Source organism: Patagioenas fasciata, chromosome 15 (genome assembly GCF_037038585.1).
Source record: "Patagioenas fasciata isolate bPatFas1 chromosome 15, bPatFas1.hap1, whole genome shotgun sequence".
NCBI lineage: Eukaryota > Metazoa > Chordata > Aves > Columbiformes > Columbidae > Patagioenas > Patagioenas fasciata.
In genome coordinates this window covers 4,857,516-4,881,398 of record NC_092534.1, presented here as the reverse complement: position 1 = coordinate 4,881,398, position 23,883 = coordinate 4,857,516, and the positions used below count along the sequence as shown (strand labels likewise).

The following is a 23,883-nucleotide window of genomic DNA, read 5'->3' as shown; positions in this document are numbered from 1 at the left end:
TAATAGCAAAAGCTATTAAAATTCCAGAAAATAAATATAAATCATGTTACAGTAAATTTGTTTAAGCTGTCCCTTCCATGGCCATTTCCATGTATATAAATTACCATATGTGCTTATATAAGAACACGGATGACAGCAAAACCAGAGGGAGAAAGCCTCTTATTTATAATCCAGGACAGCAAATCCTCTTTGATCCTGTACCTGGGATTTTTTTCTTAACATTGCAGTGTACAAACAAGAATAATTTCCATGGTGACATTCAAATACACAAACAAGAGACCATCTGCCATGAGATGTCTCTCTTGTAACACTAGATTACTTGTTTTGTTACGAACACAAAGTATACGTTTTAATTAAAGTGACAACACCAAAATCGAGCAGTTAGTCTATTTATACTTAAATACATGAGAAAACACATATTTAAACACATATTTTTTTATATTGTGGTAAAACAACTGAAAGTCCTGAATATTAAAATGCACTTACCTTTGTAACTTTATTTCTCACCACAGTAAAGGATTAACTGACAGAACACACAAGCTTTTTATTAGGTCTTTAGAGATCTTTAATAGCTTTAAAAGAAAATGGTAATTGCGCCTATGAAAACATTAACACTTACATTACTACCACTTACAATTAAGACAAAAGAAATTCCACGGTAGACACGGATCCCTCCTAGCTCTCTATGTTGTAAGAGAAATTGGTATCTACTTCTATTTCATACTTTTGGAAAGAAGGTCAAGCTGAATTTCCCTAGGCAACGTAGAGCATACATACAGAGGAGTTGAGAAAAGGCTACTTACACAGGGAGTTGTTGTGTTGTAATTCCAGATCTTGATCTTGGATATACCAAAGTCATGTGACCGGGTGGGATTGCGGATAACAAAGTAAAGTTGGACGGGTGGATGGAAAGGGCACATCCAAAGGAAGCTTTCCTTCGTGGTCTAAAAACACATACAAGTAGACTGTCACTAATACTCTTTCTCCTAAAGCAGGATATTTTAATAACTCACCATCCCACAGAAAAATAGACATTGATTAGAAAAGTAACAATCTAGTAAAATCTGCTATGTTAAGAGCAAAACCTTAACCTCATTTCCAAAGAGTAAATCCGACTCTCCTGCCGTAAGACAGCTCACAACAACCTGACAATTAGATATAGGTCAGCTGCTCGCTGTCCCAGTACGACATCTGCACGCTCTCAAGCACAGGCAGCCTGCCATGCTTTGCAACTGCCCGGGCAGAGCAAGCCCAGTTTATCTTAACCAAATTAATCAGCTTTGCAGGCACTAGAGGGGATCACTGAGCACAATGGACACTGTATAATCATTTTATGATATCTTAAAGTGCTTACATTTCTGTTTTGACCTCTGAAGAAGGGAATCTTATAGAACTCTATTTCACTGCCTCTATTTGAATCAGGCTTTGCAGACAACTGATTTCACTTACAGATCTATTCCTTAGAGCTATATATAGGACCCTACACTTGAAATTTTCTAAGAAACTCCCAGTGTGAGTTTTACAGACAACTGACAACCAAGACATTACAAAGTACCAAAAAATGCCGAATTCTGGACATTATTCAGAACTTTTATCTGTACATGTTCAGAAATTGAAGAAAAAGATGTGTGGCAGCTCAGAAAGAAGCAAGGAGTAAAGAGTTTCAGAATCAAAATGTTCAATATTAATATCCTTGATATTGAATGTTACCCTAAAACTGAGATGTCCCTGTTATTCTGAGGTTTAAAATACCTACATCCGCATATAAGAATCAAAAAGGTTTATGGAAAGCAATTTCAATGAAATGCCTCATCCATGTCTTATTAAGCATTGCATTCCATCAGTCACTATTTCCTTAATTGAGAGGATCAGATGTTCTGCCAATCTTTTTTTCTCTCCCCCAGCATATCACAGAGTACAAGGGAGGAGGCAACTTAAGCCCAGGTTAAAGGACAACAAGAGGACAAGAGAAAATGAGCATGTTTCCTTCTTAAGTTTACTTTAATTCATATTAAACATCTGGAAGAAGTTAACAGTGAAGCACCCACACCTTCAGATCACAAAGATTACTTATGTTTATCAGCAGACATACCATAAAAACGTGAAATTTCCTGTCCTTAAAGTTTTGTGTTCTTGTTCTACAGATACTATGATTGTATTAAATTACTTTAAAAAATGAATGTGTTTTTTCATCCAAGACAATACAGACAATACCACAGAGTTAATACAAAAGTAAGCCAAATTAAAGCTGCTTCCTTCCAGTTGCTGAGTTAATTGTCAGGCAAATTAATCAAATTCTGCCCTAAAACGAAATTATAACTGAATACCAACATCTTGGACAGAAAAGCTGGATTTGTTATCAGTAAATAATATTTGCATTTTTGGAATTATCAGATAATTGCTATGCAAATCAGGTTCAAAATGCAATCATGTTTCTAAACAAAAACCTAGTGACGGAATACTAAAGAAATATTATCATGACAAATTTTCACATCCAGGACCAAGCTCTTACATTTAAGTTCCTATTGACCAAGCAGCACAAATCTCCTGAGTTGTCAGCATTTCGAATGTCCACATCGTGAGGAGACACAAATATCTTTTCATCGCATAAATCAAAGAATTCCACCTCACTCAGGCCCACATGTACTGGATTTCCCCAGTTAGAAAGCAGTTCCATAGTCACATAAATGGCATCACGTACTTCCATACTGGTTGTCATCTGGACCAAAATGAAATATGGGATAAAGATAAGTGACAAAATAATAATGTGGAACAAAATAAGACTGTTAAGACTACAATATTGATGAGTCAGAAGCAAAAAGCTTGCCAACTCAAGGCTATCTGTATGATATTCCATCATTCTGGGTTCTGCCAATTCTGCCCCACATCAACTGATAAATCCATAGCAGGGTAAGAGAACTTATCACCACCTTAGATTCCAGTCCGCTCCAAAGCCTAAGGACAAACCAGCTCTCTGTTCTTTGATTCCTTTGTCATTCTGATGAACAAAGAACAGTGATAAATTCTCTCCTCTTACCCTGCCATATGGTTTATTAGTTGATATGGAGCAGCATTGGTGGAACATAGATCATCTAACATACCATCAGTTATGGTGCATAAACACACAAACCTTCTCTCTCAACATGGAATCTGCTTCAGATTTGTCATCAGACAGGACTATGTCATTATCACAGGCAGAATGGCTCTCAGGCTCCTGAAGGACATTCAGAAGTTTCTTCTGTTGTCTGAAACATACATATGCTTTTATGTTTTACTTCCTTATAACTCTTGTGCTTTTAAGAAATAGTTTTGTTGGTGTGAAGGTGCAGCGCTGATAGGATGAACCCACACACCCCACAGAAGAATCCCATGTACCCCAACACCACTGCAGCAGTTGACATCCTCCCTTAGATACACAGAGTTTGGTTAAAAAACTGGGCTCCAGTTCTCTGCTGGTTCTGAGGTGGTCTAAGTATAATAATTCATAGTAATACAGAGGCAGATAGAGGAAGATGCTGGCAGATCCCTGATTCACAGAGACTGGCCCAAGGCTGGAACTTTCTCCCTGAATTGTTACTACTTGCATGATGTCTCAGGTATCTAAAAGTTATCAGGCATAGTGAAAAATATCCCTCCAAAAAAGGAAAAAAGGGAACATACATACCTGTTACCAAAAGCACAAATTCTTTCAACAACTTTTGAGACTGCAGTCATTGTCTGGCTTTTTTCTGGAGGTTCGGCCATTGCAGAAACAACAGATGAAACAGAAAATTTCTTCTACATAAGAAAAAGATGAACATGTGTCACTCACATTGTTCTCTACATACCAATACATATCAGTCTGCATCTCTGGAATAAATAAGAGTTTGGGCCCAGCTCTGGTCTCAGCTAACCTTAGATAATCTGTAACTCTATACTGAGTTAAAGTACATTTAACAGAATTGGTCTCGATTTTCAATGAAAGAGCTGAGCTTGGAGCTTAATCTTCTGCATGGAAGAAAAGCAATGTAAAAGCATTCTCTGATGACTATTAAAAATACATGTATATGTATGTCTGAAATCTCATTGTATACATTTGGTAGGACTTGGAGTTTGCCAGAGCTGTGGCAGAGGTCTGCCTAGACTTTCTCCTTCACTAGAAAAGAAGATCATAAAGAATTTTACACCCAAAAATGCTCAGTTTTATTAGAATAAGATCCGGATTTATTTTTTTAAATATACAGCTGTCAGTAGTGACTACCTAAGAGAAAACAGGAAAAGTCCTACAGTTCTTAGAATGCTACAGGCTCTTTGTCTGCCTGTACCTCACATTGCAGGTGTACCCTGCTCCCTTCATTTTCTTTTTTCCTAAAAATTTCTTGGTAGCTTCTGTCAACTACAGAATATTCAGCATAGTGAACTACTAGTCAGATTAGGAATGGCAGTCTTTCTGTTCTTAGGTCACTTCCATTTCTCTAATTTTTGAAGACTAAGGGAACTTTAAAGAGCTTAGAAGTTAATTACTTTTTTAGTATTAAAAATTCGGTATTGCTGTACATTTAAATAGAAAAGACCAAGTTCCAGAATCCCTTAATTGTATAAGCAAAATTTAATTACTTCTGAAATATCATTTAGGTCAGTTTTAAGACTAAAAATTCACACTGGGTTTTTGAAACTCTATCTCAAGTGTCAGGGTAAAATTACATCTATTTTAAGTATTATTTCATGGTATTTCATTTAAGTATCACAATACTACAATTAGTTGCCATGTTAGCAGGAAGATACTTTATGTGAGAATACTCAATGCAATTTGCTCTCTCAATCACAAAGTTATAAATATCTCAAAACCAAGAAGAATAAGATTGAAAAGTTGACCCAGATGGTGAAATCATATATAAAGTACTTACCTACTGTAAAAGAACATTTTATCCTTTGCTTGTAATCAAAACTCCCCAGAAACCTAATGTTGGCTCACCAATGACAGTGGATACATACATATTTATCATGGCATCAGGGAGCATCAGCTTAGGTTAAAGAAGTCAGCTGTCCCGGAAACTCTCAGAATTCAAATGAGAACATCTCTCCCTTCCTACAAAAATCAGTGTCCAGAACACCAAACCGGAACCACACTTTGAATCCATGAACACTGTCCATAATAGATAGCTTTGTAAATTCTAGTTTATGCACAAATTTTTTTATGTACTTTCTTCCTGTTAGGAGAACTGAATTATTGGTTATGCTCAAAGTTTAGCTAGGATGGTCAACACAAACTTCCTTACTCTTTAACTTAACCAGGAATCTGGCCTGAATCAGAAGGGAATAGATTTCTGTTGATTTCCTTTAAAAAACAGAGTTTTTAAATTGCTTTTAAACATAGTTGTTGGAGGTAAGAGACGTACACGCATTGGTGCAGAAAAGCCATACTAGCTCCTCCTCAGCAAGAGCCAGCAGTGTATGTGACAGCTCTGCTCCAAAAGCAGAGCGTGTATCAACAGGAAACAGTGCCCATGTAGGAAGGCAGGATTTATTGCTATGGAAATCACACATGATCTAGTTTAAGAAGCTTCCAGAATGAAAATGGCTCAAACAGGCCTGCAGCTGTGCATTTGCCTGTATAGACATACGCGTGTCTGGTCTATCAGTTACTCAGCAATACTTGCAATCAAGAGAGAGCTCTGGGATGTTGTCCTGAGGAAATAAAGAAAACCATCCTCTGGAAGAATGCTACAAATTCAATTACACATAAGTGGCATCACCATCCATTCATACACAATCTCACTGTGTAAGAGACTGCAATTCATGGTGGTTTTGCTACTCATCAGACAGCCCTTTTCTGTATGTTGCCATACCTTTTGAGGGCTTGTGGAAACTGTCTGCCTTTGTAGATCTCTCTGCAAGGCTTCATTTTCAATTTGCATTGCTTTAACCACAGCTGAAACTGAGAGATCAGGATCCTTCTCACACTCATTCTTTCGAGTTGCTGAAAGTGGCCTTTCTGGTCGACTTGATGGTCCTGCCCCACCAAAAAAAGGAAGGAATATTCATGTGTCCAGACATATAGGTATGGAACATTACAACATATTTTTGAAACATTCGATTCAGTCACTGACACAGGGCTTTGCTAGCAGTCTGTAATCAGCCCAAGGAAGGGTGAATTGCTCCAATTTGTTTTTATATTAAGATGCCAGGTCACATCTACTTTAGGCAACAGTTGAAACAGTATGATAAGAGGAGGAAAACTGACAAATGAGAAATATATTTTTTAAAGCTTTTTGTACTTGCTTTGTTCAGGTATTTAATGAAAATGCCTTGTAACAGTTAATTGAAAAGGAAGTATATATAATAGCAGCACAGCATTTTTCAATGTAACCGGAGCATTCAGCAAAACAAGGGGAGTCAGGAGTTGCTATTTGCAAGGCAAAATAAATGACCTTATCACTTAAGTAGTCATCAAAATGCTCATATGCATCCCAGTCTTCCCAAACATCATGGAGAAACAGAAATGTCAAAGCCTATAAACAGGTTTAAAAGAAAGGAAATCAAATTTAACAATAGAGGATCTGAGACTGGACTAAAAGAGAAGCACAGTGGTCATATTCAAGGACTTTGAAAGTCAAAGGAAGAAAAGAAACTGAAGTGGTACAGACACTAAAAATCAAGTGAGAATACTGAAGAACAGACTGATGCGCAAGTGTGCTCATAATGCTGCAGTGAGGTTCGGTGAGCAGCAGAGTAAAATGGCATTTGCCAGTAACATGAAATCTACCTTGAAAAGACGGGAAGTTAAAACTGAACTGAGATTTGCGGCACTCACACTCTTTGAGCCCTATGCCATCTACACTCAAAAACTTTCAGCAAGTATTAGTCATCTCTGCAAATACAGGGACAGAATAAAGCCTTTTTTATTTTTCTGTACTATACCATCCCCCTGAAATGAAATTAATTTAAGGATTTAAAGTGATAGTTGGACAGAAACAGTTCTAATAAGCACTATTATAACCTGAGAAAACCCTACACATATCTTTGGAAAACGGTCAAAGCAAGCATCTGCTCAGACAGATGGTGGGTGAGGGTCTCAGAAGCTACAAAGAGGATTTATTTGAAGCCAAAACCAATTAGCTTATTTTCCTCACTCTGGTTTTCTGCCAATTAAGAAACTAACATTTTGACTTCTCAAAACTGTGAGCTTTATTGCTTTCTTGGGACACATCTGGATTTTGCTTTTTTGAAGAGTGTCTTAACCACAGAGTATGGCAAGTCTGAAAACTATCTCAGACTTTTCAAAACTTCATCAGAGTTGTTCAGTTAAGGACTGTGCTGAAATAACAACTGCAGTCACAATTTCAGCCCCTAGATCTGAAGGCTGTTTTCTGAAATGGTGTTCTCCAGCCCAGGAAGAACATTTTCCAGTACGGTATGAGATACAAGCACATCTACCCAGCACAGGGGACTGACCTGCAGTGTTCGAGGTGTAATTCAAGCACAGTCCCAAGCAGCAACAGTTTTGATGTGGCATGGAAAACTCTGCCTCTTTTGCTATAAATACATTATGTTAAAATCTTACACCAAAGCATCAATAGCTGATTTTGAGAAGACAAATTTCTGTTAATATGATACAGAACAGATCACCATGAGGAAACTGGGAAAGACAGAGCAAGCACAAGGACTGAAAGGGAGAGGAAAATATCTGATGCTGTGAAAGCAAAAAGAGAAGGAAGGTAGTAAAGATGTAGCAGAAGACAATTTTATTTAAGTCAAAACACTTGAGGTGGTAAAAACAAAACAACAACCCAAGCAACCAAAAGCCAAACAAACAAACAAAACACCCCACCAAAACAAAATGAACAAACAAACAAAAACCCTACACTACAAAAAAGGACAACAGCTAAGAAAAATCACATATTGACAGATGTGTGCTGAAATTACATCTGAGCCAGAGGGAAAAAAGCATGAAAACTCTCCTTATTGACATTACATATTCTTATTTCTTACTAGAACAAGTTCTTCCATGTCTTTCCTGCTGCAGGAACTCAGCGGAGAGCGGTCGAGTGATTTTATTTTTCACCGCAACTGGTCTGACAGGAATGTACGTTTCAGCATTATCTTTTCTTTTTGCTGAGAGAACTCGTAGCGGCTTCACTTCTGCAAGATAATAAGTGAAGAGAAATAAACAACTTCAAAGATCTTCAGGAGAAGCCAGCTAGGGGAAACTTACTGGATCTGAACTCCTAAAATTTTGCCACTTTAATTATGCTGGCATAGCTCAAGTGATAAGCTACATCCTCCATCCCTTTCGTTGATACTGTTCTATTGATGGAAATGTCCTATTGATGCATGTCTCGCACATACTTAGTAAAACAAAATAAAATATATCATTATAAGGTACAAATATATCTCATCTGTACTAGATATTTACCTGCACTACTGTCAAGAAAAGCAAAAATAAAAAAGAAGTCCTCAGTCACTTAATAACATACTTATACCACAATAAATTCTTAAAATACAGATTAAAATGTTGTCTTATTTAGAAGTTTCAAAGGGAGAGAGGGTTGCCTACTGTAGTTCATACAAGTACTTCTTCATACTTCTTCAGTTTTTTAATTGAGAATTATTAATGCCTCCATTATTTGCATTGCGCTTTTGAAACTTCTCTATGGAAAAAAATAATCATGTTCTCTCCCAACAATCTTGTTCTCACTGCTGCTCCAGCCCTTGTTCCCGTCTCTTCTTCTACCACCGCTCCCCATTCACACTCCAGTCACCCGTGTGATCTTTGCTCTATTTGTTCAAAGATTGTTCCTGTTCAGTTAAGCAATTAACTGTGAATAAGGCAAAGAAAAGCAAAAAGGAAAACCAACCCCAACTATCACGAAACCCAATGAATGTACCTGAAATGAGTGCGGAGGGAATTTTAAGAAACACTGAATGTAGGTCCAGGTCTGGCTTCTGCCTGAATTCTCTACCTTTAACAAGTTAAAAAGACCTAGTGACTGGTTTTGGGTTTGGACATGGAGATCTCCAAAGGAGAAGACCTGACAAAAAGAAGCAGCCCATAGCCAGATAGATAAGCTTTCTTCAATTAATACATCTTTCATCGGGGGTGAATAGCATGTGCTGTGACAACAGGTATCCAGCATCCAGGATGTGAAAAGGAGGAAGCTCAGACTAAGAAGATTTGGCTGCCTGGATTACTGAAAGAAACAGTCCAAAACTATATCTTAAAAAAATAATAATCACTTGAAAAATCTCATAGACAGCCTGACACAATCTTTGTTCAAGTATCGAGGCTTTGTGATGCAAGCGGGTTAACCTAGGCTATATCTTTGTCTTTGCAAAAAAATTCTTAACATTCTTAAAATTCTTAAGAGGATGCAAGTCTCCCAAATCAGGAGATGCTCTCAAAGAATTATTATTATGGTACTTTAGTAGTGTATAATTAACTGACTTACTACTTTGATCTTTGTTGAACTCCAACATGGTAAGGCCACCAGAATCAAAGCCAGAGCATCTCCCAGTGTCCTGACGTTCAGAAGCTTCTTTCTGCTGTGATTCACTGCAATGCAGCTGAAGGTCTCCAAAGCTTGCAATTGTTTCCTCAGTGGGAGATGGTTCTGAAAGCACATCCTCTTCAACAAAGTCATCATCATCACCAAGAGAGTCTCTTTCCATCCTTCTCTCTTCTTTACTGAGTTGTAAACTGCTTCTCAGTTCCTGGTACAATTCAAACAGATTAGTCAGAAAAGCTCAAACGTATTTTAAAATAAACCAACGTGGCTGCCTCTTCCCTAGGAGAAAGAAAAATCTTCTCCTGAACTCAGAGCCATGACACAGCTAAAAATATTCACAATCCTATGTTGTCTTCACTCCTCTGATGACTTGTATAGAAAATCATCCTGCAACCTCCTTCGCTTCTTCTCATCAGAATCCTTGCAGGAAAATTCTGTAGGTCAAGGATTCTTTATGTGCAAAACCAATTTTTAGGAATAAATTACAAACAGGAGCTAAGAGAGGGCAAGGGCACATATTTTTCCAGCCTTGCATAGTTACCATGTATTTTGGCTTGCTATCTGAAGACTAGCTGCAATGCAGATTTTCCAAATGCCTTCACGAGACTGCAAAGTCAATGTACTAGCAACTTCTTTATAAGTAACTGGAGAGACGATAACAGTCCTGTCTTGTACACATCTGTACTACAAAAACAGTAGAAAAGACTTGTGGTTTAATGAACTAAGCTTCCAGTTTGCACAGATTTTTTTTTTTTTTTCAATTGGACACACTGTACAGGATTTTATGCAAAAATTAACCTATTTGAAACATACTGTTGACAAAACTACCTTGCCTTTCTCAGCTCATGGCACAAACAGCATAGGTGATACTGGAGAGACATTTGGGTTTATGAATGTAAAAGGAAAAGACCTTTCACATCTTAAATCTATTTTTCTCCTACTTTGTTGATATTAAGAATTTTGATATAAATATAGGTAAGCAAACTGTACAAGTAAAATGAAAACCTGAAGCTATCTTAGGTACAAATTAAATGTGACAGTGTATGTACACTTTGCAATGAAAGCTTCAAGCTGCTCTTCTGCTACAGATTACACTTGTTAGAAAATCCATGTTGACAGAAACGTATTACAAAGAGAAGGCAAAATTTGGTTCAAAAGAAGGTCTACAAGCAACCCGAGGCTTGATATTGAGAACATCTTTATGACAGTCAGGAATAATATTTCTAGCTATTTGACAGACAGTTATATGGCATTTCTTTTAGTTTGAAACCTCATGATACCTGCATTGTAAAAAGACTCAAGAAAACACATTATAGCTTCAGGAAAACAGAAGTATTTCCATCTGAGACACAACGGGAAGTGGGCTTTTGGTTTAAAATTATTAGATTGCTACTTACACATAAATGATTATAAATATCCATCACTGTAAACAAGTTGTTGGTTTGGAAAACCAAAAAAATTCATAAGCTCAAAAGCAATATAGGAAAGGTAGAAAGACGCAAACTAGGAAAATATGCTTGGGAAGTTTGTCTGATGTCAGTGGCAAGATCTGTACACAGTTTCACATATAGATGCTACTCCACTACCCAGAAAAGCTTTATTCATGTCATTAATTGGCTGGGCAGAATTCTTGTTCACTTATTAATATTTTTAAGGACAGGACATTTGTTAAGTATGCTGGAACTAACTGCAAGTAGTAATCAAATGAAAGGCTGAACTGTCCAACAGCGGAGTCAACACAATAACAACCCTTGATGGAAAGCAACCGTATTAATATTTTTAAAACTTTACTCTGACTTCTGTTAGGTAAAGCAATGACATGCAACAATTTTAGCACAATTATTGAAAAACTAACATAAACACAGAAAAAAGTTATTGTTTAAGCTTTCTCTAACCTGACAGCCAGGAGTTAGGTTCATGTGGACAACCATTAAGTGAACTGAAAGTCTCCTTGCATGAAATACCTTGGTTTTATCCAACAGAGACAACATTCTACCTCTTTAAATTAGGACTAAACATGTTAAAGTGTTGTTGACTGAGATTAGATTTTCAAAGTAGTTTTTCTTTTCATTTTTTCCTCCTTTATGTCACACCTCATCAGTATGAGATCATCTAGTGAAAGACACGCTACGTACTGGGTTTGCATGCTCTAGTCAGGACTGACACCTGAGCCTGTCCACGTTTCAGCTGACACTGCCATGAACAATAGAAGGCAACTGCCAGTTGTACCTGGGAGTAACGGAGAGGATCATCATCATTTGTCTCCATGCTCAAGCTTTCATAAGGTTCAAAATCCTCAGAGTACTCGAGAGGAGGCTTAATGCAGAGTTTACCACCCCTTTCTGTTTTAATCTCCACAGTTCTCTGTTAAAAGAAGCATACAGGGGAATTAGACATCTTTTGTGCTATCAGCAGTGCAAAAAGAATAATAATTACATTTTACATAACAATATCCAGATCAAGCAACATTTTTCCCCTCTTTTCTGTGAAGGTTTCTCTCCTCCGGGGGTCACTCTTAGGCCCCTGCATCAACTCTCTGGTACAACCTGCATTGTACCCAGTAGTTGCACATTTCCTTAGCCAAATAATGCCAGTTGCTCATTAAGATATTGTAACTCTGCTATCCTCCCATCCAATTGGATAAAAGACTTAAGCTATCATTCTAAGCTAGTCTCAGGCAGTAGCTAGTTTTTAGTATAGCTGCCTATATTTGGCTAACTTTCCAATCCGGTCAAGGGAGACACCTCCTTCTTCATTTGGTTCTTGTGATTAGAATGATTTAGGTTATGACTAGACACACATTTGGCAAACTTAGCAAATGAGTTCTGACAGACCAGTATGTAAGCAGTGATCTGCTGAAATAGCAGCTGAGAAAATGAATTCAACTAAGCAGTAAGGGTGATAAATAAAGTAATGCAGCCTTAAAATTTGAATGTGCAATATGTGCTGAAAGAAAATAAAACCTGCATGATGTGAACACTTGATCTGCAGTGACACAGACCGCTGATCCCCATTCACTCAAGCACAGACTGGACAACGAGCCAGGGCAATTGCTAATCAATTAAGGTAATTATTTGGGTGACATGTCTCAGTTGTTCAGAATTCACATTTGTTCTGTCAATGAAGTCATACTGCTTCAGAGGTTAAGTCAGATCCTTCTTCACACCAAAAGAAAGAGATCATTGAGGTTTCTTCAATGAACCAAGAACTATGTAGCTAATGGCCCTAAATTTCTTATAGGCAGGGTATTTTTATTATCTATACACATGTTTCTTCTCTTCTGTTTTACAAGAATCTGTCACAAATTATACGTCAAGCTATGCAAATTACACCTCTGTGTCCCTTAATACTACTGCAGGGTAGAGAACAGCAGCGACAGGAGGGATGTATCTCCAAAATGAGATACTCTGTTCTTGCACCAGATAAGCTCTGTAGGCTTGTTATCAGAGATGTCAAGCAACAGCTATTTTGCTGGAGGACAGAGTGAGCCAATCACATCAAGTTTCTGTGATGGATGTGACTGAAACCAGACTCTTTCAATGAGATTTGCCTCTTTGGTCTTCAAAGTACACACAAAACTGGTCACGGTATCATTTCAAGGTACCACTCCGTATCCAGACCAAACTAAGACTCAGATTCTACGAGAATCCCAGCTGCTCACTATCTACTAGTTGCAATCAATTTCCCCCAAAATTACTTACAATCTAAGAATTATTTCAAAGATGCATTCTGCAAACTGTTCCTTACCTGAAACCAACCTCTGCGTTTCATTTTGCTTGGTGCCATCTGTGTGCTGCATTCTTGCAACTCACCCTGTTCTAGCTGGGCTGCTTTTTCAGAACGCAGAGACAAGAATTAGAAGGTAGAAAACACAAATATAGTATTTGACAATACACCTTAGTTCATCTTTTTTCTTTTTCCCCAGATGAGGGCAGAAAAGCAAGTCTTTGACATGTGACTGGTATCAACACTGAAAAGGCGTTCCACTTTGCGCACTGGCTAGGTGTCTATCTGTAGCAGGAGTTTTGAACCTCTTCAGGGACAGTAATCATCATGTGTATTCAACAGAATAAATTGTTTAAAGATACATTAACTTCGCAGTAAGCAAAGCCCCATATTCATTGATATGAAAGTATAGCAATATGTTCTAGAAGAGGGGCACAAATCACTCTAACCCCCAGCTGGGTAGACAGCAAGCTTAAGAAGCCGACTGAGCCCAGAATCCAGACTACTAAGGCAGACTCTGATAGACAGAGCCCCAGTGAACAACAGGATGTGCTGAGTTTACAAAGAAATTGTGTGTATTTATTCTCAAACTCAGGAAACATAAGTCACTGACAGATTAAATAGAATGTATTAGGTATTTAACACACTGTGCAGAGAATAACTCTTCATATACAAGTCGTAAATGAAGGACAATAATTTTCCTTCACTTCCAAGGCAAGGAAGAGTTGGTTTCAGAATTTCTGCAAAAATTCTTTGTATAGTCAAACAGAATTAAAGGTCTCTATGCTGGAAATGGTCCCAACTTCTAGTGGAACCATGGATTTTTGAGAAGATGCTTCCATTGAGACAAAGAGACAGACAACCTGCAGGTCACATCAGCATCCTCAAGGGAACATGAACATCACCAACACTCTCAATAGCATCCTAAATAAAGGCATCTCATTTCCTATGTCCAAGACAGATTTACAGCTTCCATTTCTTCTCAGTGAAAAAAAATAGCTGATGCAAAACCTTTTTTCTTCAAGCCATAATTTAGTGGTCACCCTAAGCCAGCAGAAACTGGCACTAACTATAAAAGAAGCAGTCGTCCTACAAAGGTCATAGAATCACAGAAAGATTTAGTTTGGAAGGAACCTCTGGAGGTCACCTAGTCCAACTTTCCATTCAAAGCAGGACTTACTTGAAAATTAGATCAGGTTGCTCATTACAACTCTCAATACCACTTTTTCTCTTTTAGGTTGGACAAAGCTACACACACCTTTGCATGTTCAGAGAATTTATATGGGCAAGTTTTAACTGAGGAAAAACATAAAAAAAAATTACTTCTAACTGTAGTCACTTGTGCAATTTGGTCGACCATGAGATTGCACAAACGCTGGTACAAGTAGGTAGGAGAGAACAGGCACAGGGTAGGACCATTCTTGGGGGAAACAGGGAATGCTTACATCAACTTACAGTAAACATAAAATTACAGAGCAAGAATAACAAGAGGTTGTCCTACTGCTTCTCTTAGGCCTGAAACAGGACTAAGAACAGAAGGGAAAAGGAATGGACTGCTCCAAGGAAGAAAAACAGCCCTTCCAGCTGGAGCTCCTGCTGCTCCATTACACTATTCCTACCTAACTCCAGAAATACTTTGCAGTCATTAGCAGTGGTGCTGATTGCTATGGGGCTCTTCTGGCACTGAGGGTGAACTGTCCTGAGATTACAAGGCTAGAAGTGTGGTCTGGTTCACTCACTGCTGTGGGACACAACTTGAAGCATCTTTCACTTCCACTTTCTAAGCAATCCATCTCTTCTAAGCCACTGTCAGAAGGCCACTCATGTATGGGGGTAGAGTAGGACTCATGCTCCCACTGCTGAGTGTTTGGTTCTCAGAATTGTTTGAATATTTTGTGATGAATTCACATGACCAGGTCTCTCTAAACCAGGAAAAAAAAAAAAAATTAATTCAAATTCCAGGCAGAAGGTGATACAGCTGAGCTAGTCATCTGTGCTACAAACATTACTTGGGAACAAAAAATGTCCTTCTCACGGGACGGACGGAATGCAAATACCAACCACTACCTGCTTCGGCACACAAAATAGGCCCACGGGTGTCATTGCCTTGGGGACTTGAGCTGACAGTGCCTGTTCTAGTAGCTAAGAACTGTGTAGTACATCATCAAAATATTAGTCATAATCAAAGGTGATCCCATGCTACTCTTCATGACCACACGGACATTCACTGGAAGTACATACGTAGTTGTGAAACTACGTTTGGGTTCTACACCCAAAGAAATTACAGTATACCTAGAGACAAGCTTCACTACCTTATAAGCCCATTTACTTTAATTCATTTACCAAGCCCAAGCATAAAAAGTTTATCAATCACGATTATCATTAATTACTCCTAGGGAACACAGACAAAGAAAACAGCCCAGGAAAACAGATTTATGATGACACTTTCAGGAACCTCAAAGAGGGATTTGTGCCCATTCTGTATTAAGTATCACACATTCCTAATTTTTCACTGAAGACTAATCCTATAGATGGATGCTTTAGAAATAAACATGATGCAATAACTCTCAGGGGAGATCAATAGGGAAGAAAATTCTGCACTGTGTCTCAGCTAGAAATCATTTCTGTAAGTAAAATCATATTCAGTCCCTGAAATGCCTGGAAATGAAACAGACCACAAAATTGCTCAGGTACTACCCCCAGGCAAGGAGTTTATACAGATCACTAATGACTCCCACTCTAGACTCTAGTGGTAAAATCAAACAGAATAAAAATGACAGGATGATGATTTAGTTGATATCTTTCACTGCAACTAGATGTTTAAAATAACAACATTGCATAGCTAAGAAACAACAAAACACTGAATTCGCTTCTGCAGAAGAGATAATGCTACTGTCTCTAAGCTGGTGGAGTAGAGGAAGGGAACAGAGACTGACACTGAAGTTTTTAAAGTTCCAAAGACAAGCTGAAGTATTCTACATTAACTGCATCAAATGGGATTAAGCGGCCATAAAACAAACAGCTTTGATTAAGCTTAGAGATGGCAGCTGCAGAGCAGATCTTCAAGAGGAAATGTCTCTTGACACAGTTCTGTTACAGCTGCTGCCACAATATCCCTGCGCAATTTTTGGAGCAATAAGTCAGAGGTTGTTTTATACCCTCTTTAGCTACCTAAAGGTGTACCATCCCAGTATGGCAGAGCACACAATTTCCTTCTTTTTTCCAGTTTTGAAGAACATGAACTTTTTGCATCTTTACATGCAAGTTTTTACTTTCATATAGAACAGTAAAACCAGGTGACTATCTGATTACCCATCACCATCCCCTATAATCTGCAAGAAATTATATAGATAAGCCTGAACACAAACTTGAAAACAAATAGTATGTACACAGTGTAGCAGGAAAACAGAGGGGAAAAAAACAAGAGATCAAAGTTAGTCATGGTTAGAACAGATACTGAAAGAAAAGTTAATTTCTGGTATTGTTGACATTAATAAACCTTCAATCATAATAAATTATTATGCAATTTTTTAAACATTTCATCTTCATTTTTAAGAAAAGCTTAAGCAGACACCATCTACACAGCAACAGATTAAAAAGATCCACTCTAAGAGAGGCGGTAGCAAGTGTGAGGATAACAGACTAAGGTTGGTAAACTGCCTTACACAGAGATTTAGCAAAATCAACTTGATTTTCATTATGCTAAACAGATTAGAAGGCCAGTGAGCTCACACTTTATAACTTCATACATGCAAAATTATTCCTGTCACTACATTGCTCTCTGTGCCTGACAGAATTAAATTAGACATAAACCACACATTTTTAAATAAAGACAGCTAATCACTGGCAGAAAACGGTAGGTTTCCTTTACTTCAAATATTTAAATAAAGATTAGCTATATTTTTAGGACAACTATTATAGCTTAAACATAATTTATAAGCTTAATGCATCTATTACTGGATATAATTTGATTATAGTCTATGTCATCAAATGTCATTTGTCTACAGGACACCGGGCTTCGATAACCAGATCAGATAACATTGGAGTCCATCAGATCTTAAAGCCTATGAATGGTGTTATGTATCAGACAAATGCATGCAACTGTTTTACACCAGAAATTTATATACATCTATAATCTTCTAGTTTTAGTTATAAGTGTTTGACAAATGGAGAGGTGAGGAAATTAAACTTTGGAATTAGAGAAGGATCAACTGAGAAATCAATAGTGTTGCAGAGACTGTTCCTTACATAGAATCAGCTTAAGTGCTCTGGTTAAAGAGTCCCCTGGAATTTCATTCCACCAAGTTAAAATGCTGTTGTCTCTTTATCAGTCTGACCTTACCAATTGAATTACAGCTCTGATGAGTAAACGTTTAAAATAGTTCTAGACGGCAATCTCTGTAAAACTCTCATGTAACTCACCATTTGTCCTGTTGGTCTTTGTCTCATTTTTAATATAGCCATGTGAGCTGATTCTTCTGCGGTAATTTCTCAGCTCTGAATTAGCTCCATTCAGATACAGAGAAAATCCTTGTTCTAACTGCTCCAGTTTGATTTGTATGGGATCCTTTCTTTTTAAGCATCTCAGTAGCCTGGTGTAGAAAGCATAATAATTCATCTTTACACAGTGCATATACAGATGGTCAGATTAGCAATAAACACAAAACCACACAATGCCATAAAGCGGAAAAATATGTTCATAGTTCAAACAGCAATTTCAAAATGGAGCTTCCAGGACCTGTTCCTGTTCTGTAATGCTTGTATGAGTACCTGCATGCTGTGACATGTAAAGCTTCACTGAGCTTCTCCCTTCTGAGACTCTTTCCTGTGTTGTTTCTCATTTCACAATCTTTTTTCCAGTTGGTACTTAGTATATTTAAGATTTCTTCTTGATACTTTGTAAGAGCTTTACTTAGAATTGAAAAAACTGGTTGAGCTCTTTTCAAGAAAAAAAAATTACACAGAAAAATATTATTTGTGATTTGAAACTTGAGGTGGAAAACCCCCAATCCATAGTGCAGTTAGAGACACCAGAAACTTAAAGTCTGGTTAAAATAACATTAACAAAATACCCTTCCCCAGGCTCAATTTCAGTAAAACACACACCTTCCCTCTTCCAAGTCTCGTCTTCCCTCCTTTCGCCATGGGTTATACTCAGCCCATCCTAATTCCTTTGGTGAGGAGACATGCAGGCCAGGACGTTGAGGCCACATGGGTAACAATTTCCACCTGCCCCTCTGTGCTGTTTCGGCTTCCCTCTGACTCCAGGGTGGGACAATCCACAGGCCAAAGTCCCCCAGGGGTGTATCTGTTGTGACACGAGTCACCTCGTTCCAAGAGTGTCCCCCCAGTTGTGTCCCTGGCAGCCCCATCGCCAGGAGAACCACACTCCCGGCAGCCACCACTCTCTTAAATCCACCCCAGCTCCTCAGACTGGTGATGTTTTGGCACATGATGGACTGTCTCTGTTGGTTTTGGATCCAGCAGGACCTGACCTGCCCCACCACAGGTTACACTGCAGCCCCCACCACCCAAAGCTGCCAGTTGCAACCCAGAGAGGAACACAGCCGGTGTTCTTGTTCTGCCTGGTGCAGCTGCCACCTGCTTATCGTGTTGTAATTCAGCAGCATTTGTTTCCACCAAAATGCAGAATTAGAGCTCTGGTAATAAGGACACAAGTTGTTTCAATCATTAAATAATTTGTTTTGATCCTTTCTTAAAACCGATTTAGGAGACTACATAAGAAAAAAACCCATGTTCATAAAAACTGGCTGTTCTTCTAACATAATTGTGGCTTTTGTAGTTTTTCTGTTTTGTTTTGGTTTTTTTTGTCTTTTCACCAAACCATTCAATTTGTTATAGAATTTGAGCAAAAGTCTTACAGCTTCTAGTAAAGGAGGGAATCTGACAAGAAAGTTCTGTAGACCCTTCTGAATTGACCTATGAAATTCATCTGTCTAGGGTACAAAGATAGGAAGGTTCATAGGAACAAAGATTAAAAGAACTGTTTTAAAGTTGTCTGAAAGATACTGAAGTTTGCAAAAGCAATCTAGGTGTTCTTATCTCTCACCTTAGCAGAACCTGCCTTTGCACATTTAACTTTAGCAACTTTTGCATGCAATTTTCTGTATTTCTGACAATGTAGAAATCTTGCCTCATAATAACATCCTCACACAGTGTAAGCTGCCAGTTACTTCTTGCTCTACAACCTCTTGCTCTATAAAAAAAAAATAAACTTCCCTGTAAGCCGTGGAAACAATATCTTATTAATAAATATCTACATTTAAAAGTATGCCAAAGAAATATTGCAGTGTCCTCTAGAAATAATAACTTTGATGTATTTAGCAAACAAAGGGAAGAAAAGAGAATCACCTGAATGCTTTAAGACACAGTAAGTCAGACTTTGCATCATAAGTTTAAAACTCAAGTTTCTAAACTACTACTCACAACTGCTGATATTAGGTATTAGAGTGTACACAACAGATATTGCATTCTCAATGGTGGGGACAATTCTGTATCTTACCGGTTTCTCTGCTGAAGGGATATTAAGTATTCGTCATGTTTTTCATCAAAGTCAGTCACCATGTCCTCAATATAAAGCTGAAATGAGAATATAATTGTCACACTGAAGTATAGCAATGATTTCCTACAGAGTATCACTGGTTTTGCACCCTCAGTAGGCAAGAAAGGTATAAACTGAAAAGAGCTCCTCCTTCAACAAAGCACACAACTCTCAGTGCAGTAAACAAAGTTCCTGAAGAACAGGGGAAACTTTACCTGTTGTGCTTATTTTTCAGAACCCTTCACAATTGACCAAAGAGCCTACAAATTATAAAAATGGAAGGAATATGCTACAATGAGTTTATAATCCAGGAACTGACAAGCAAGTCAATCCTGTTAGATTATTTTCCTGAATTGTTACTGTTGATGCCGTCAGTTAATTCTAAAAGTTATTCACTGCAGAGGCTGTATCCATTTAAATGTTTAACTGAAGACTTTACCTTTCTTGCCTTGCAGGAAATACGAACTTTCCTAGCAATTCCCACCACATATCCCAGAGTTGTTGCTGCAAGTTGTGGTAGGCTGTTCTCTTACACACTCACAGGCTTACACTTATCACCAAAACATTTAACTTAGTTCTATGCCAAAAAAAGAAACCACTTATTTTGTCTCTTACCGGCTACGGAGTATCTGTGCTAAAACACGGCCCTTTCCCGCGCCCTCGCTGAGGTAACACCGCGTTGGGGCTGAACCGACCGCCCTCCCGAAGGGCTGAGCAGGGCCTGGGGCCCAACGCCCCTGCGCTTAGCGCCGGCACCACCGGGCTCGGGAGGAACCCCGGGGCAGAGCCCCCGCCGCACCAGCAGCTCGGTGATCACCGCGGCGAGCACAGGCCGGGCCGCTGCCCTGTTTATGCGTTTCCTTGGTTACCGTCGCAGCTGCGACCTCACTTCCGGCGCGCCGGTCCCGCTCCCGGAAGCGGCGGCGGGGATGGAGGCGCTGTGGGCGCTGCTGGACGAGGTGGCCCTGGAGGGGCTGGACGGCGCCACCCCGAGCGCGCTGTGGCACCGCCTGGGCACCCGCTCGCCGCCCTTCCCGCTGCCGCTGGAGCCCGATACGCAGCAGCTCCTCTGGGCCGCGCTCAGCGCACAGCCCGACATCAGCTTCTACCTCCTGCCGCGGCCGCGCCCGCCGCTCCGCCCGCACGACCGGTGAGGAGCCTCGGGGGGACCCGCCGGGCCGCCCCGCTCGGGGCTGCCGCGCTCTTCTCTTCCCCTCCCTTCCCGCAGGGGCTCGGGGAGTGCTCGCTGCTCTGTCCGGGGCAGCGCGGGGCTGGTTCTCTGGCTCCGCTCGGGGGCTGCAGCAGCTCCTGTGTGTACGAGCCCTGGCTCCATTCCAGTTCTAATGACTTTACCATCCGAGTACAAGGAGAATCGATGTGTCCCACTTCATCAGGGTGGATGGACCTGGTGTTTGCCTTTTCTGTACACTAGTATTTATATCCAGAATCACAGACTGGCTGGGGTTGGAAGTGACCTCTGGAAATCACCCTAAAGCAGGGTCACCAGAGCACAGCGCTTAGGAATGTGTCCAGGCGGGTTTAATGTCTTCAGAGGAGACTCCTCAACCTCTCTGGGCAGCCTGTTTCTTCTATAGGTTTCTTCTATTCCCACCACTTCAATATCCTTGAACTTTTGAAGATCTAATGTATTCCCCTCCTGCCTCAGACACTACATGCTGATAAGGTCTGATCGAACGCAAGGAGTGCAGCTCTGCTCTTTGTGTTTTTCCAGTTTTTGAGGTTTCAACAGAGTTGTGTTTTTTCCAAGATATTTCATGGAGGTATCAGCATTGTTTATGACAATCTTATATTTCAGTTCCAAATTCCGCTTGCTTGGCTAAATGTTGGCCCTCTGCTTTTATTTCAGATACGAAGAAATAGACCTTGAAACAGGAATACTGGAAACCAAAAGACATCCTGCTCCATCAGATGATATTTATCCTGTCCACATGATTTTGGATAACAAAGATGGCATACAAGGTTCCTGCCAGTATTTTAAAGAAAGAGTAGATATCACTGATCAAATAAGGACAAAGGATTTGCAGCCTTGTTGTACCTATGTAGAAGCTGTTGAAAAGTGAGTGAGATCCTTATATATGGCATTAAATATTTTTACCCTAAGTTTTGAAATTAAGTCCTCAGTTTGTGTAGATTATAAGAAGAATAGTGTTGTGGGGGGGAAGTGATTAAACTCTCTGTTTTTATGGAACTAATAATAATTCATTACTTTCCCTTCTGTTTCTTAGATGGGGAGAGAAACTGGTTATTGTTGCTTCCCAAGACCAGCGTTACAGAGCTTTAATAGGCTGGCAGGGGGACCCTGACTTAAAACTCCCTGACTTCTCCTACTGTATTTTGGAGCGTCTAGGCCGTGCTAGGTGGCAAGGAGAGCTTCAGAGGGACCTTCACACCGGGGTTTTCAAGTGAGTTTATATCTTGCTGTTAATATATGAATTAAATCAAAGCTAATAAGTTTCCACTGGTTATTTGTAAAGATCTTTCCACTTAAGAATTGCTGTGCATTCATTTAAACTCATGTCTGTTTTGGTAGGGCCTCATCCTCCCTACCAGGCGCATGTGGTTCTTGGAGCCTGTATCACTAGAAGTCTTCTGATCTCTTCCTTGAGTTCATTTTATTTCCTGATACTTTCTCCTGAAACCAGAGATTGTCTGTTGGGTCTATACATGAGTTTCTAGTTTGTGGAAATTCTTGCTTTCTCTAAAGTACTTTTTCTTCAAATTTGGGATGGAACCATGATTTTCATTATGTTTTCTAAACTGATGAGTCAGCATCTTATCCTGCTCAAGTTCTGAAGACATTCTCGGACGCCACCTTTCGTCCTCAGCATTGGCCCTGTGTGACATCTTTGGTATGACCTGCATGGGGGCCTGAGTTACCGGCTCTCAGACTAGAGCACATATTTCACTGATGGGGGAGCAGCCTCTTAGAGAACTTCTGGCTTCATGTTGTAGTGCTGGAGAGTATTAGCACTGTTGTTAGGCATTTACTGCTTTTAGGAGATGAAGCCTATGTATCTTGCATAACCTACTGGCATTGTTTTTTTGCCACTTCAGAAGCTGTTTTAGGTAACTAGGATGATGGGAGCAGAGGGGACAACTTTTGTGGATATTCTTCTGTCAGTTCAGTGTCCTGAGCCAGCTCACCAAGGAATGAGATGGATACCAGAGCTATGACAAAGGGGACAGTGATGATAGCGTAGCCAGGAGTTAGAAGGAGAGGCTGGAGAAAGAAGGGATGGGGATACAATATTAGTCCAGCTGTCTCGTCACACTATCCCATGGCACTGGGATTTTGCATAGAGACTGTACGTTAAAATCAAAGGTATTTCTCTCCATTTAATTGGATTAACTATGAAAATCAGTTTCACAGATTATCTTAATTTTGGCACTTCCTAATTTTGAGATTGTCACTTTGAAAATTAACCTAACGTATGTTGCTAAGACCATAGGTAATTTAGGTAAAGTGTTTTGGGATACTGGATAATTAGTATTTATTTGCAGAAGTTCCCATGCCTATAGATATCTTGCCATCTTTTCTTTAGAGTGGATGCTGGAAAAATTCATTATCACCGAAGAGTATTGGACAAAAATGGTCTCATAACAATGCAGTCCCATGTCATAAGGCTGCCAAGTGGAGCACAGCAACACTCTATTCTTCTACTTCTGACTCGCTTTCATGTTGATAGGTATGTGCCACTCAGATGTTTTAAAGATCTCCTAGGTAGACACTGACTTTGTACTGTGATGAAAGTTTGCTCTGTTGTCACAGAACTGTCAAAGTGTCCTGGTATTTTCCCTACTCAATGTCTTTATTAACTCCTTTCCCAGATGCTGGACAGTGAAAGCTTGTCTTGGAGCTGTAAGCAATAGGATATTCTAGTGCCTGTCACCTGACTACAAGAGCCCAACTCTTATTGTAGCATTAATCATTCTGTTAATTTTGAGTGTTCTCACTTTGAACACATTTCTAGTAGATTTTTTGGGTGGTGTGTTTTGTTTATGATTAGAACTTGTGCTTCTGTGGATTGCCAATGAAGTAACAGCCTGGGCTTAGTCACTTTTCTGTCAATTGGGGTCTCTTGGTGACAC

At 39.4% G+C, this 23,883-nt stretch overlaps 2 protein-coding genes across 4 annotated transcripts in view; one reads left to right on the top strand and one right to left on the bottom strand.

Moving 5' to 3' along the window:
• KATNIP (katanin interacting protein) overlaps positions 1-20,629 on the bottom strand; it is a 56,089-nt gene extending 35,460 nt beyond the window's left edge. Inside the window, exons 1-12 of one of the 2 annotated variants that reach the window (XM_065851106.2) lie at positions 20,389-20,629; positions 19,735-19,811; positions 17,634-17,803; positions 13,233-13,315; positions 11,715-11,849; positions 9,429-9,690; positions 7,972-8,121; positions 5,829-5,992; positions 3,665-3,777; positions 3,131-3,245; positions 2,513-2,719; positions 804-944 (exon numbers count right to left, since the gene is read on the bottom strand). In XM_065851106.2, coding sequence (XP_065707178.2) covers positions 804-944; positions 2,513-2,719; positions 3,131-3,245; positions 3,665-3,777; positions 5,829-5,992; positions 7,972-8,121; positions 9,429-9,690; positions 11,715-11,849; positions 13,233-13,315; positions 17,634-17,803; positions 19,735-19,796 — 1,602 coding nt within the window. In that variant the 5' untranslated portion in view covers positions 19,797-19,811; positions 20,389-20,629. The remainder of the gene's footprint in view (positions 1-803; positions 945-2,512; positions 2,720-3,130; positions 3,246-3,664; positions 3,778-5,828; positions 5,993-7,971; positions 8,122-9,428; positions 9,691-11,714; positions 11,850-13,232; positions 13,316-17,633; positions 17,804-19,734; positions 19,812-20,388) is intronic. The other variant, XM_065851107.2, reaches the window with a different exon arrangement.
• Positions 20,630-20,690: 61 nt separating this feature from the next.
• GTF3C1 (general transcription factor IIIC subunit 1) overlaps positions 20,691-23,883 on the top strand; it is a 43,346-nt gene continuing 40,153 nt past the window's right edge. For both annotated transcript variants that reach the window (XM_065850686.2, XM_065850685.2), the window contains exons 1-4: positions 20,691-20,923; positions 21,641-21,850; positions 22,020-22,196; positions 23,337-23,480. In XM_065850686.2, coding sequence (XP_065706758.2) covers positions 20,703-20,923; positions 21,641-21,850; positions 22,020-22,196; positions 23,337-23,480 — 752 coding nt within the window. In that variant the 5' untranslated portion in view covers positions 20,691-20,702. The remainder of the gene's footprint in view (positions 20,924-21,640; positions 21,851-22,019; positions 22,197-23,336; positions 23,481-23,883) is intronic.